Here is a 15,877-nt window from a genome sequence, read left to right on the forward strand (position 1 = left end):
AAAAAAAAAAAAAAAAAAAAAAAAAAAAAAAAAAAAAGGCTTCTTGGATCAATATGGTAGAAAGCTTGCCGAAGTGTCCAGGGTTGGTTAAGAAGGTGCTTATCGGCCGGGCATGGTGGCTCACACTTGCAATCCTAGCACTTCGGGATGGTGAGGTGAGCGGATTACCTGAGTTCAGCAGTTCAAGACCAGCCTGGACAACATGGCGAAACCCCCATCTCAACTAAAATACAAAAAATTAGCCAGGCGTGGCGGCGTGCACCTATAGTCCCAGCTACTTGGGAGGCTGAGGCAAGAACATTGCTTGAATCCTGGAGGCAGAGGTTCAGTGAGCTGAGATTGCACCACTGTACTCCAGTCTGAGCGACAGAGTGAGATTCTGTCTCAAAAAAAAAAAAAGATGCTTATCATCACGCTTCTAATCCCAGCACTTTGGGAGGCCTAGGTGGGCAGATCACGAGGTCAGGAGTTCAAGACCAGCCAGGCCAACATAGTGAAACCGTGTCTCTACTAAAAATACAAACAAATTAGCCAGATACGGTGGTGCGAGCCTGTAGTCCCAGCTACTCGGGAGGCTGAGGCAGGAGAATCGCTTGAACCTGGGAAGTGGAGGTTACAGCCAGCTGAAATTGCGCCACTACACTCCAGCTTGGGCAACAGAGTGAGACTTTGTCTCAAAAAAAAAAAAAAAAAAGGTGCTATGGCCGGGTGCAGTGTCTTATGCCTGTAATCCCTGCACTTTGGGATGCCAAGGCGACTAGATCACTTGAGGTCAGGAGCTCAGGACCAGCCTGCCCAACATGGTGAAACCCTGTCTCTACTATGACAATCTCTCTCTCTTTTTTTTTTGTTTTTTTTGAGACAGTTTTGCTGTTGTTGCCCAGGCTGGAGTGCAATGGCACGATCTCGGCTCACCGCAGCCTCCACCTCCCAGGTTCAAGCGATTCTCCTGCCTCAGCCTCCAGAGTAGCTGGGATTACAGGCATGTGCCACCATGCCTGGCTAATTCTGTGTTTTTAGTAGAGACTGGGTTTCTCTGTGTTGGTCAGGCAGGTCTCGAACTCCCTACCTCAGGTGATCCACCTGCCTTGGCCTCCCAAAGTGCTGGAATTACAGGTGTGAGCCACCGCACCTGGCGAGAATCTCTTGAACCTGGGAAGGGGAGGTTGCAGTGAGCCGAGATCACCCCACTGCACTCCAGCCTGGGCGTCAGAGCCAGACTTTGTCTCTAAATAAATAAATAAATAAGAAGGTGCTTATTACCTAGATCTCGGGTTGTGGGAATTATCAAAGTACTTTGAAAACAATTTTTTTACCAGGATATTTTAATATTTGAAGAAAGTTTTAGAGAGGAGCATCCTTTTATTTGTTCCCAGCAGTCTCTCCTCTTCCTTCCTCCACGGATCTGCTTATTCAGGACAGCCCCGATTCTTCCACCAGTCCCGAAGGCAAACAATCCGCTTCTGCAGAGAATAGTGCCACAAAAAAGGAAGACAAGGTCCTGGTCAAGAAACAGACCAGAACTTTGTTCTCTTCCGCCCAGCTGTGTGTACTCAATGATAGATTTCAGAGACTGAAATACCTCAGCCTCCAGCAGATGCAAGAACTTTCCAACATCCTGAACCTCAGCTACAAACAGGTAGGCTTGTTTTGTCGTTGCAATAAGGTGAACAAAAATTAGACTAATTTGCATGGCTAAGATCTCTGTGGATGCACATAGATATGTGTGGTATGTGTTAGCACACCCTCTCTTGCAATAATTTAAGTATGAAGATGATGTATGTTACAGCTTAACCCTTCGCCTTTCACCTTAATAGAGTTTTTATTTTATTTTATTTTATTTCATTTTATTTTGAGATGGAGTCTGGCTCTGTCATCCAGGCTGGATTGCTGTGGCACTATCTGGGCTCACTGCCTCAGCCTCCCAAGTAGCTGGGATTACATGGTCCTGCCACCACGCCCAGTTGATTTTTGTATTTTAGTAGAGACAGGGTTTCACCATGTTGGCCAGACTGGTCTCAAACTCCTAACCTGAGGTGATCTGCCTCCCTTGCCCTCCCAAAGTGCTGGGATTACAGGCATGAGCCACCATGCCTGACTTCAATAGTTTTTTAAAAAATGAGCAACGCCTCCCAATCCCAAACAATAGGAATATATCTTCATCACACCAATTTGTACTTTTATTTCTTATCCTTGAGGTTAGATTCTAAGCCCTAAAGATATCCAAACTAGTATTAGATCCAGTTATCTATAGCCAGAGACAGCTTCTATCAAGTTGTCCTTAGCAGTCAAGGTTTTTAAAATGTCTTTTCTCAGGGAAGATCCAATAGGAAAAAAGAAAGAAACCTCTCTGATTAGCCTCCAACCATTACCCCACCCTCCATCAAACTGACTGGATAGGCATAATGGAAGCCAGAACATGTGGTTTCCAAACGAGAAACATCCTATCAGGGAGGGGAGGAGGGGAGAGGAAGGTTCAGCCAGTGCCCAGACTGAAATTGAGTAATATCATTTTCACTCATCTTCACACATCTTCAGGTTGCATGTTCGTGGAGTAGTTTAGGAGTAAATCCATGGTTTGTGGAGTACTCAAATACCTAGTCGTCTGCTGTATTACATTAAGGCCTTCCCCAGCAGCTTCCAAGGCAGCCTCCAAGTCACTGGCAGGAGAATTTGGCTGGAACTGCAAGCAGGACTGCAGAGATTCCTCTCCACAGTTAGAGAAGGGACTGTTCCAGGCCTGATTGTTCCAGGACTGGGTGCACCAGGTCTGAGCGTTCCAGGAGTGGTTGCTCCAGGACTGGATGTTCTGGGTCTGGTTGCTCCAGGAGGAATTGTTCCAGGTCTGGTTGCTCCACGTCGGAAGGTTCTTCACCTCTTTCTTTCGTTATATATCTATTATGTGAATGTGATATAACTTAACCAGTTTCTTTTCTTGCACAGACCAATATTGTGAAAATCTTTCCAACATTCCCTTTATCAAAAAGAATTATGGACTGGGCACGGTGGTTCACACCTGTAATCCCAGCACTTTGGGAGGCCAAGGCAGGCAGATCACCTGAAGTCAGGAGTTCAAAACCAGCCTGGCCAACATGATGAAACCCCCGTCTCTACTAAAAATACAAAAAATTGCTCGGCGTGGTGGTGGCTGCCTGTAATCCCAACTACTCAGGAGGCTGAGGCAGGAGAATTGTTTGAACCCAGGAGGCGGAGGTTGCAGTGAGCTGAGATCTTGCCACTGCACTCTAGCCTGGGCAAAAGGGCAAGACTCCGTCTAAAAAAAAAAAAAAAAAGACGTAACTCCACTTTTCAGGTTAGGACAATTCCTAACTTACACTGGTTCTCGTTAAAATAAAAACTGTCTTTTCTTTTTCCTTTTTTTCTTTCTGCCAGTAGCCTCCAGTTTGTTTTGTTTTTAACCTTTATTTTTTATCGAAAATGGTAATTTCTCTTTGTTCTTCTTTTTTTTAAGACAGTCTTTCTCTGTTGCCCAGGCTGGAATGCAGCTGTGCAATCTCGGCTCACTGCACCCTCCACCTCCCAGGTGCAAGTGATCCTTCCATCTCTGTGCCTGAGTAACTGGGACCACAGGCACACACCATTATGCCTGGCTAATTTTTTTTTTTGAGAGGGAGTCTGGCTTTGTCGCCCAGACTGGAGTGCAGTGGCGTGATCTCGGCTCACTGCAAGCTCCGCCTCCCGGGTTCAGGCCATTATCTTGCCTCAGCCTCCTGAGTAGCTGGGACAACAGGTGCCCGCCACCACATCTGGCTAATTTTTTTTTTTTTTTGTATAATTAGTAGAGACAGAGTTTCACCGAGTTAGCCAGGATGGTCTCGATCTCCTGACCTCGTGATCCGCCCGCGTCGGCCTCCCAAAGTGCTGGGATTACAGGCGTGAGCCACCAAGTATGCCGGACTAATTTTTTAAATTTTTGTAGAGACCGGGTTTCACCATTTTGGTGAGGCTGGCCCGAACTCCTGGGCTTAAGCAATTCGCCCACCTTGGCTTCTCGAAGTGTTGGGATTACAGCTGTGAGACATGGCGCCTCGCCAGGAATAAAAGTTAGTGATATTCTTTGATTCACGGAACATCTGTATTACTAATATTTTGTAATTTCTGTCACTTTTTCCTGCAGGTGAAGACCTGGTTCCAGAACCAGAGAATGAAATCTAAGCGGTGGCAGAAAAACAACTGGCCAAAGAATAGCAATGGTGTGACTCAGGTAACAGGAAACTTTATTCTGTTCTTTCCTTTCAGTGATCCTTCAATCTTGTCCATCCCTGAAACACACAACGCCAGTCACAGACAGTGCTGGTTGTCCTTGTACCCTTTCTGTTAATCCCTCCTTCTCTTTCAGAAGGCCTCAGCACCTACCTACCCCAGCCTCTACTCTTCCTGCCACCAGGGATGCCTGGTGAACCCGACTGGGAACCTTCCGACGTGGAGCAACCAGACCTGGAACAATCAGGCCTGGAACAGTCCCTTCTCTAACTGTGGAGAGGAATCTCTGCAGTCCTGCTTGCAGTTCCAGCCAAATTCTCCTGCCAGTGACTTGGAGGCTGCCTTGGAAGCTGCTGGGGAAGGCCTTAATGTAATACAGCAGACGACTAGGTATTTGAGTACTCCACAAACCATGGATTTATTCCTAAACTACTCCATAAACATGCAACCTGAAGTTGTGTGAAGATGAGTGAAATTGATATTACTCAATTTCAGTCTGGGCACTGGCTGAACCTTCCTCTCCCCTTCTCCCCTTCCTGATAGAATTTTTCTCGTTTGGAAACCACATGTTCTGGCTTCCATTATGCCTATCCAGTCAATTTGATGGAGGGTGAAGTACGGTTGGAGCCTAATCAGAGATGTTTCTTTCTTTTTTTTTTTTTTTTCCTGTTGGATCTTCCTGGAGAAAAGGCATTTTAATAACCTTGGCTGCTAAAGACAACTTGATACTAGCTGTCTCTGGCTCTAGATAACTAGATCTTATACTAGTTTGGGTACCTTTAGGGTTTAGAATCTAACCTCAAAAATAAGGAGAAAAAAAAAAGAATAAGAAATAAAAGTACAAATTGGTGTGATGAAAATATATTCCTATTGTTTGGAATTGGGAGGCTTTGCTTATTTTTTAAAAAACTCTACTGAGGCCGGGCGCGGTGGCTCATTCCTGTAATCCCAGGTCTTTGGGAGGCCTCCGGTTAGGAGTTCGAGACCAGTCTGGCCAACATGGCGAAACCCTGTCTCTACTAAAATACAAAGATTAGCTGGGCGTGGTGGCAGGCACCTGTAATCCCAGCTACTCAGGAGGCTGAGCCCAGATGGTGCCACAGAAATCCAGCCTGGATGACAGAGCCAGACTCCATGTCAAAATAAAATGAAATAAAGTAAAAACCTTATTGAGGCGAAGGGTGAAGGGGTAAGCTGTAACATACTTCATTGATTTCCTCAGCCCTTTTTGGCTCTGTTTTACTATAGCCCCTATTTTGTTGATTATGCTAATATTTGTGGAAAGAGATCTTGTGTTTGCTGCATTATGACATCAGTACTACTTTGGCTGGTTTAAGTACTAAGGAATAAAACAACCATTTTTCCTTTAGTTGACTTTGGCCTGAATTCTCCTAGTGTTTCAATCAGTAAAAATACAGCTTAAACAAAAATCTTTGTTAAGTTTTTGGTTGGGGTGAGGGAGTAAATTAGCTGAGAAGACGGCTATCTTAGAAGTAAATAGAAAAAGCTGAACGTGGAGGCCCATGGTAGTCCCAGCTACTTGGGAGGCAGGAATATCGCTTGAGTCCTGGAGGGCTCACTCCAGCCTGGGCAGCAGTGAGTCCCCTGCCTCAAAAAAATGGATAGAATTGAGTAAGTGGCTGGGCAAGGTGGCTCATGCCTATAATCCCAGCACTTTGGGAGGCTGAGCTGGGTGGATCACACGAGGTCAGGAGTTTGAGACCAGCCTGGCCAACATGGCGAAACACCGTCTCTACTAAAAATACAACAATTTGTTGCAGGAGGTTGCAGTGAGCTGAGCTCGCAACAGATTGAGATTCCTGACTTCGAGTGATCTGCCTGCCATGGCCTCCCAAAGTGCTGGGATTACAGGTGTGAGCCACTGCGCTCCACCTTTTTTGTTTTTTAAGATGGTGTGTCACTAACATTTTAATAAAATTATTGATTCTTACAAAGGACAGATAATGAAGCTCCAATAAATTTGAGGAAATATTAAATGGTAATTCAGAGCCTAGAAATTCTGGAAAAAAATATCTGGCTTCTCTTTGCTTCAGATTAAGTTCAGCTACAAAACATGGGAGTAGTTTATATTTCTATTATCCTGATGAGAAATCTGATGTGGCAGATACCACCCTCTACCTGCTGAAAGGATAATCTTTTTTTTTTTTTGAGACAGAGTTTCACTTTGTTGCCAGGCTGGAGTGCAGTGGTGCAATCTCGGCTCACTGCAAGCTCCGCCTCCCGGGTTCACGCCATTCTCCTGCCTCAGCCTCCTCAGTAGCTAGGACTACAGGCGCCCGCCACCTCGCCCAGCTAATTTTTTGTATTTTTGGTACAGACGAGATTTCACCATGGTCTCCATCTCCTGACCTCGTAATCCACCTGCCTCCGCCTCCCAAAGTGCTGGGATTACAGGCATGAGCCACCACGCCCGGCCGAAAGGATAATCTTGAGTAGACAATGGAGCCGGTTTTACTGACCTAATGAGCACAGGAATTGTTCAGGGACTCGGTGGGAGTTAACACGTGTGTGATGGCTGTGTGGGCAGCACTGATGGAATCTACAGGGCCTTCCCCGGTTTGGGGGATATTCAGTATGTAGGGTTACTGAGAGGCTGAGGAAAGATACCTGGCTTGAGGTCTGGGATCTTTTGAGTTACACATAGACTTGAAGCATCTCTTATGATGAAAGCATCAAGCTGGGGGCTGAAGAAAGGAAGTGAGAGATGAGTGAAAAAAAGGAGATTGGTGTCTGGTTTTCACTGTTTAATTTGCTTTTGGAAATTAACTATTACTGGAAATAACAACTTGTTTCCTATATCCAATAGGTCAATATTCAAGTTGAGGTGAAGACCTAGGGCAGAAGGTAGTAAAACCCACAGTCACCAAGAAACCAAAGAAAGGCTGTGTGCAGCGGTTGACACCTGCAATCCCAGCACTTCGGGAGACTGAGGTAGGCGGATCACTTGAGGTCGGGAGTTCAAGACCAGCCTGGCCAAACATGGCGAAACCCCATTTCTGCTAAAAATACAAAAATTAGCCGGATGTGGTAGCTCACACCTGTAATCTCAGCTACTTAGGAGGCAGAGGCAGGAGAATCACTTAAACTGTGGAGGTGGAAATGGCAGTTAGCCAAAATGGCACCACCGCACTCCAGCCTGGTGGAGAGTGAGACTCCTTAGAAAAAGAAAAAAGAAATCAAAGAAAATCTTGATTTTCTTTCTTTATTATTATTATTTTTTTCGGAGACAGACTATCGTTCTGTCACCCATGCTGGAATGCAATGGCACGATCTTGGCTCACTGCAACCTCCACCTCCCGGGTTCCAGGGATTCTCCTGCCTCAGCCTCCTGAGTAGCTGAGATTACAGGCGTGTGCCACCAGGCCCGGCTAATTTTTGTATTTTTAGTGGAGACAGGGTTTCACCATGTTGGCCAGGCTGGACTCCATCTCTTGACCTAGTGATCTGCCCACCTCAGCCTCCCAAGGTGCTGCGATTACAGGCGTGAGCCACCGCGCTCTGCCCTGATTTTCTTTTTTTTGAAGAATCATGGCTTTTGGTTGCAAGTCCAAAATAAATTTGCTCTTAAAAACGAATTTAAGCAATAGAAAAATATATAATGAAGTTGATCTAGTAATTACACCTATTCAGATATAAACGCTAAATAATTCAGCATATGTTCTTACAGATTTTCAAAGATGTTTTAGTACATATAGTGTAGATGTTAATGGGTGGTTTTGTAAATTATAACACTATTATATTTTCTGGAGGTTTTTTTGAGACGGAGTTTCACACTTGTTGCCCAGTGTAATGGCGCAGTCTTGGCTCACTCCAACCTCCGTCTCCCAGGTTCAAGCGATTTTCCTGACTCAGCCTCTGGAAAGCTGGGATTCTAGACATGCGCCACCATGCCCAGATAATACTGTATTTTTAGTAGACACAGAGTTTCTCTGGATAATACTGTGTTTTTAGTAGACATGGAGTTTCTCCATGTTGGTCAGGCTGGTCTCAAACTCCTGACCTCAGGTGATCTGCCTGCCTTGGCCTCCGAAAGTGCTAGGATTACAGGCGTGAGCCACTGTGCCCGGCCTTTTTTTTTTTTTTTTTTTGAGATGACGTTTTCCTCTGTCGCCCAGATGGCTGGAGTATACTGTGCGATCTCATCTCACTGTAACCTTCGCATCCCCGGTTGAAGCCAATTCTCCTGCCTGAGCCTCCCGAGTAGCTGGGATTATAGGTGCCCACCACCACGCCCGGCTAATTTTTGTAATTTTAGTAGACACAAGGTTTCACCATGTTGGCCTGGCTGGTCTTGAACTCCTGACCTCAGGTGATCCACCCACCTCAGCCTCCCAAAGCGCTGGGATTACAGGTGTAAACCACCGTACCCAGCCTGACTAGTCTATTAAAAAAAAAAAAAAAAAAACTTACAGAGCTTTAGAGTCTTAACACACAAATGGTAACCTCAGAGTATAGCTTACAGTTCAAGTGAAGGACAGTTTATTTTCTATTTATTTATTTATTTATTTTGTGAAGTGCAGTTTATAAATATTTTCTATGTAATTGTGTGCTGTGTAAATCTAAAGTACTCTTAAAGGTATTTACCTCCAAATTGGAACTCACTTTATTTTTCACTGTTCTTTTTGTCTTTTTTTTAGAGACAGAGTCTTGCTCTGTCACCCAGGCTGGAGTGCAGTGGTAGGATCTTGGCTCACTGCAAACTCTGCCTCCCAGGTTCAAGTGATTCTCCTGTCTCAGCCTCCAGAGTAGTTGGGATTACAGGCACATGCCACCACACCCAGCTAATGTTTGTATTTATTTATTTATTTTTAAATTATTTTTTGGAACAGAGTCTCACTCTGTTGCCCAGGCTGGAGAGCAGTGGCACCATCTTGGCTTACTGCAACCTCTGCTTCTCAGGTTCAAGCGATTCTCCTCCTGCCTCAGCCTCTCAAATATCTGGGATTACAGTCATGTGCCACCACACCCAGCTAATGTTTGTATTTTTAGTAGACACGGGGTTTCTTCATGTTGGCCAGGCCGGTCTCAAACACTTGACCTCAGGTGATCCGCCCACCTTGGCCTCCCAAAGGACTGGGATTACAGGTGTGAGCCTATGCACCCGGCCTGTTTTTCACCATTCTTTTGGAAGATGTGAGTGACATAAGAGACAGAGTAGGCCTGCTGTGGTGGCTCACGCCTGTAATCCCAGCACTTTAGGAGGCCGAGGCAGGTGGATCACCTGAGGTCAGGAGTTGGGGAGCAGCCTGGCCAACATGGCGAAACCCCATCTCTACTAAAAATACAAAAATTAGCTGGGAGTGGTGGCAGGTGCGTATAATTCCAGCTGCTCAGAAAGCTGAGGAAGAAGAATCACTTGAACCCAGGAAGCAGAGGTTTCAGTGAGCCGAGATTGTGCCACTGCACTCCATCCTGGGTGACAAAGCAAGACTCTGTCTCAAAAAAAAAATAAAAAGAGGCAGTTTATTCTGACCTATAGAACTGTAAGAAAAAAAAGGAAAAAACATGTTTTTTAAAAAAAGACATAATAAAAAGACGTTGCTAAGTTAAGAATAATGATCATCTCTCTTATCCTGGCAAAGACTGATGTGGCCAGGAGTGGTGGGTCATGCTTGTAACCCCAGAACTTTGGGAGGCCGAGACAGGTGGATCACAAGGTCAGGAGTCTGAGACCAGCCTGATCAACATGGTGAAACCCCATCTCTACTAAAAATACAAAAATTAGCTGCGTATGGTGGGCACATGCCTGTAATCCCAGCCACTCAGGAGGCTGAGGCAAGAGAACTGCTTGAACCCGGGAGGCAGAGGTTGCAGTGAGCTGGGTGACAGAGGGAGACTCCAACTCAAAAACAAACAAACAAAACTGATATGGCAGATACTTAAAACATAGTCTTTTTCCCCCGATAGAGGGGCAGCAACTCTGAATAAAAAGGAGTCATTTTTATTGTCCTAGTGAGATAGGAATTGACCAGGAAGCAACTGAGCAGGATCCGTGTGTGACAGTTGTGTGGATGGCACTGAAGGAACCTACAGAGGCTTACATAGCTTGAGGGCTAAGTATGGTTGCTGGCCTGGCGCAGGGGCTCACACCTGCAATCCCAGCACTTTTGCAGGCCAAGGTGGGAGGATCCCTTGAGCCCAGGAGTTTGAGACCAACCTAGGCAACATAGTGAGAGCCTGTTTCTACAAAAAATAGAAAAAAAAAAAATTAGCGTGTGATCCCAGCAACCAGGGAGGCTGAAGTGGGAGGATCTGTTGGACCCAGAAGGTCAAAGTAGCAGTGAGCAATGATCGTGCCACTACACTCCAGCCTGAGCAACACAGCAAAATGTTGTCTCAAAACAAAAGAAAAGTATGACTGTAGGATTAGTGAAAGGCTGAGAAAGGACGAGACTGAAGAAATGAGATTTGGGGATGGGCTCAGTGGTTCACACCTGTAATCGCAGCACTTTGGGAGGCCAAGGCGGGCAGATCACGAGGTCGGGAGTTCAAGACCAGCATGGCCAGTATGGTGTAACCCCGTCTCTACTAAAAAAACAAAAATTAGCCTGGTGTGGTGCGTGCCTGTAGTCATAGCCTCTCAGGAGGCTGAGCAGGTGAATCGCTTGAACCCGGGAGGCAGAGGTTGCAGTGAGCTGAGATTGCGCCACTGCACTCCAACCTGAGTGACAGAGTGAGACTCTGTCTTTTTTTTTTTTTTTTTTTTGAGACGGAGTCTCGCTCTGTCGCCCAGGCTGGAGTGCAGTGGCCGGATCTCAGCTCACTGCAAGCTCCACCTCCCGGGTTCACGCCATTCTCCTGCCTCAGCCTCCCGAGTAGCTGGGACTACAGGCGTCCGCCACATCGCCCGGCTAGTTTTTTGTATTTTTTAGTAGAGATGGGGTTTCACCGTGTTAGCCAGGATAGTCTCGATCTCCTGACCTCGTGATCCACCCGTCTCGGCCTCCCAAAGTGCTGGGATTACAGGCTTGAGCCACCGCGCCCGGCCGAGACTCTGTCTTAAAAAAACAAACAAAACAAAACAAAAAAACCAAAATGAGATTTGGGATGTAGGAGAGGCTAAGAATTAGGAGATTCGATTTACAGAAAGGACATAGATTGTATGGCTAATCTGGTGTGATGCACGTTGGCTGTATTGCCTGAAAATGTTCACCTTGACTATGGAAGAAAAAACAAATGAAATTTGTATAACTCATAAGACATACTAATTATACATAATTGATCAATGGTAAGACAGACTAGATTTAGCTAAGCAGAGCACATGTACACAGAACACAAAAAGGGTGGAAGAAGCAAGAGGAACCTAATACTGTTATTTAGCCTAATGCAAAATATCCTGTGGTTACCAGAGGGCATACAACAGGGTAACTCTTGAACTGGCCACCATTGAAGACACCCACTCCAGCCTTACATGTATGCTGCCCAAAAAATGCAAATAAATTTCAAAGCTGCTCAGTGAGGCCAGGCCTGGTGGCTCAAGCCTGTAATGCTAGCAGTTTGGGAGGCTGAGGCAGACAGATCACAGGGTCAGGAGTTCAAGACCAGCCTGGCCAATATGGTGAAACCCCGTCTCTACTAGAAACACAAAAATTAGCCAGGTGTGGTGGCGTGCGCCTGTAGTCCCAGCTACTCGGGGGGCTGAAGCAGAAGAATGGCTTGAACCCAGAAGGAGGAGGTTGCAGTGGACCAAGATCGTGCCACTGCATTCCAGTCTGGGCGACAGAGTGTGACTCCATCTCAAAAACAACAACAACAAAACCAAAAAACTACTTAATTAGCCAAGGAGAACTATTTCGGGGCCAGGAATACCTACCCCTTTGTCTCTCTGATAAGAGCACATTCACACCCATGTTCCAGGTACATCTGTTCTGCAGATCCCTGGCCCTAAATGAATCTCAAATTCTCACCCTTGGTTCTTGTCCTTAGCTCTCGTGACTACACCAGTGTATCAGAGGACATATAAACACTGCTACCCTTTCTACTCTGCATGCACCTTATCCTAAATAGATTAACATATCCCATCTTTTTTGACTGTGTTTTGTGCCATGTATTTAGTTGATTTAATACGCTTCTAGCATCTCAATTTGATCGGTGAGCTTTTCTTTTTCTTAATAGCTTGCTTGTTAGCGTCATCGGAGGTAGTGCTACCATTCATTACATTGAAGTGATTTTCCAGGTGCTTAACCTTATAAAATTCTCAAGGACGTTTTATTTGAGGACCACAGAGTTTATACCAACTATCCAGAAGCCAGGAACACTTAAGGAGAGACTCACCACCAGCAGCTTTTTTTCAGTCAAGTTTCACTTCAACCTCACACCCAGGAATTCCTACATTCAAATTCCCTACATTTCAGTATCCTTAGTCAAACTAACTTCCTGTGCCAGAAGCTTTTGTCTGTCCCAGTGACTTCTTTAACAAATACCCTTCATCTCCCCCTTGAGTCAAAGCCCATGGGGGCCCCAGGAGGCATGCGATATTTACCAAGGGTCCTCCCCCATTTTCCTGCCTCTATCTGGCAGTTGTTTGCCTTTACTTTCAGGTTTGTAGTCACAGCCTGTTTTTTTTTTTTTCCTGTAGACACACCAGGTTTTCTGAATGGTAGGATTATTTAGAGTAGAATTAACCTTGTCCTTCACCCTGAGAAATGGGTGCTTGAAATTCACTAATCAAAGGCTGCATTCCTACCACTTCTGAGCTTTGAATTTATATTATGAAATTCAGAAAACCCAGGCAAATTCTATCCATGCTTCTCTCCTTCAGGTACAAACTGAAATGGAAATGGAATCTGAAAAATCAAGAAAATGAATTTTAAAAACTAAAATATGGTAAAGTTACTACAATATAATGTTGGAAGTAACACACACCTCCTTTTGGGAAAAGAACAAATAAAGCAAAATTTTCTAGGGGAAAGGAAGAGATGTAAAAAGGAGAGCCTGACTCGTGAACTTACAATTTCCTTTTTACTTAATCTTCTATTATTACATTTGTTTATATATTTGGTGATCCTGTGACCCAAAAAGGATAAGTTGAAAAGCCTTAAATTAGGTTGGCACATCTCCAAGTTCTTATTGGCAACTTTTCAAGCCTGTTCTTGAGGTGTCTTAGGTATTGTGAATTTTGCTTTAATGTTTATTTGCTGATCTTTCACCTTCTTAGGCATTAAGTTTTTGGACCATAAAGACAACATAGAGCTTACGTTTTTAATCTTTTAATCACTTGGCTAACGGTAGTTAGTGATTAGTTCTCATTTAGCCATGAAGTGTGCAGGAACATAAAGAATGGCATCTTTTAATTTTTAAAAACATATCGGCTGGGCGTGGTGGCTCACGCCTGTAATCCCAGCACTTTGGGAGGCCAAGGCGGGTGGATCATAAGGTCAGGAGTTCAAGACCAGTCTGGCCAAAATGGCGAAACCCCGTCTCTACTAAAAATACAAAAGATTAGCAGGAAGTGGTGGTGGGCGCCCGTAATCCCAGCTACTTGGGAGGCTGAGGCAGAAGAATTGCTTGAACCCAGGAGACGCAGGTTGCAGTGAGCCCAGATCGCACCACTGTACTCCAGCCTGGGCGACAGAGGGAGACTCTGTCTAAATATATATATCTCCAGGCATGGTGGCTCATGCCGGTAATCCCAGCACTTTGGGAGGCCGATGAGGGCAGATCACCTGAGGTCAGGAGTTCACGACCAGCCTGACCAACATGGAGAAACCTGGGGACAGGGGACGGAGGGTAACACCAGGGACAGGGGGACGGAGGGTAACGCCAGGAATGGGGATGGAGGGATAGAGGGTAACACCACTTCTCCAGGTGCCTTTGGGGGATGCTGCCGCCTCTGGAACCCCAGAGTGAAGTCAACAGGATTCTGTCCCCAGGAGCCCCAGAGCCTGGCAGCTGGGATTGGCGCAGTATGAACTACCATTCACTGGCTCTGCACCGTGGTTTCCCATCTGGACAGTGGGACCCTGAGTGTCCCCGTCACAGCTGCGCCCGGAGCCCTGGACTCCAGTGTGTCCTAGGCACTCGTTAGCGTTTCTTTTGTCGTGGTCCACAGACAAAGTGGCTCTTTCTTTCTGTGTTCACAGCCCTCCTGCTCACTTTACCTTCTGGGAACACTTTTTAACATAACTTCTTATGTGGGGAGGACTCGAGTGATTAATCGAATGTTTCATCAGGTGCGGTTCTTCTGTTTCCCAGTTTTGACACAACATTTGCTGAAATTTCCAGGGACTCCTGTGGTCAGCCTCAGGGTTTCACTCTGTCACTTTCTAATGCAGTATTCTTTGGCAGTCTTTTAAATTAAGCACCGTCATTTCAAAATAAGTTTTATAATACGCAGTTTCAGGTTAATTCTTTACCTTTGTGTCTCAGGCAGTGGCTCCCCACCTGTGAGTAGCCAGAAAGGTTCACGCAGTTTTCCAGGGCGGCCTTCGCATTTACTGGAACTATTAAGAGCTCGTTCGGGCTTCGGCGGTGATTGACACGCAGTGGGCATGAGGCCGTGCGTGGCGTAGCGTCTTCTGTAGGCTTAGAGGTCACTTTCTGTTCTTCCCTAAGCCTGCTCTGCTGTGGCGAGTGTTCACTGCGGGCAACGGTCACACTGTCTGGCACAGGCCACCGAGGCCACAGGGCAGATTCCACATAGCGGAGCCTGTAGAATGGCAGAGCCCGGCCTCCTCCCCGCCCTTCACAGGGAGCAGAAAGCACAAGCCTGTGATCAGAGCTGTGCTAGCCCAGAAAGCCTCCGAACAGGTTTAATTGAGGAATCGGCTCCTACCAACTGCCCATGTTTAGGATGTGTTTGAGTTTTTGTGATTTTTCCTGCACTGAAGCTACTGGGCTGGCTCTGAGTCACTGTCACGGGACTTCACGTTGCCCCCCACGGGAAGCCCCGGGGGAGGTGGGCCGCACAGAGTCTTGAGGCGGTGATAATGAAGGGCTTGTTGCCTCTTGGGACAGCGAGTTCAAGCTCTTTGTAATTGTCAACGTAAATAGTGACCTGCTGAGGACACAGCTGTAATTCAGGGTGGCATGGTTGATTGTCATCGTTGATATCAGGTACCTGCCTGTAAAATGAGGGTACCCCCTAGTGCGGCTCCAGGAGGGCAGCTCCTGCCAAACACACGTGCTCCTGGGCCCCTGCAGCCAAGGTCCTGCTGCCAGCCAGGCCTGCAGGTGTGGGTGCAGCAGGGTCTTCATGGCACTGAGCGCCTCCCTAGTTTGGTTGTGGGGCCCAGCCCTCCGTCCCTTCCGGTCCCCAGTGTGGCTCCTCCCTGGGTTCTCCCAGCCCTGTGCACACCTCCGTCTTCACAGCTTCCCTTGTTTTCTCCTGGGTGCCCCAGGTGGGCGCCTGGGCAGGGTTCGTGTGTTCGTCGAGTTCTCTCCAGCCTTCCCTGGCTCGTGGCTCAGCAGGTCCCTTCAGATGAGTCAGCCAGCTGTGTGCCTGCATGTTCAGGCTACTTGTCAGGGGCCTTCCTCAGGTCAGAGCAAGACCCACGCTCAGCTCCTCCGTGGGACTTTGGAGCCCGCCCTGGAGAGACGCCAGCCAAGTCCAGAGGGGCCGCCCGGATCCCCACGGGCTGTTCGGAGTGACTTCTGAGCCACTCGAGGCCCCACTTTGTGTTCCTACACCCCA

General features: G+C 46.6%; 1 protein-coding gene across 1 annotated transcript; it reads left to right on the forward strand.

Annotated features, from left to right (window-relative positions):
- Positions 1-1,376: 1,376 nt before the first annotated feature.
- LOC112617406 (homeobox protein NANOG-like) lies at positions 1,377-4,687 on the forward strand (the record flags this gene model as incomplete). Its single annotated transcript, XM_025374175.1, has 3 exons — positions 1,377-1,639; positions 4,139-4,225; positions 4,361-4,687. Coding segments are annotated over 3 exons (677 nt in total), but the record flags the coding sequence as incomplete, so codon positions are not given.
- Positions 4,688-15,877: the final 11,190 nt, after the last annotated feature.

Source organism: Theropithecus gelada, unplaced genomic scaffold, assembly GCF_003255815.1.
Source record: "Theropithecus gelada isolate Dixy unplaced genomic scaffold, Tgel_1.0 HiC_scaffold_16176, whole genome shotgun sequence".
NCBI lineage: Eukaryota > Metazoa > Chordata > Mammalia > Primates > Cercopithecidae > Theropithecus > Theropithecus gelada.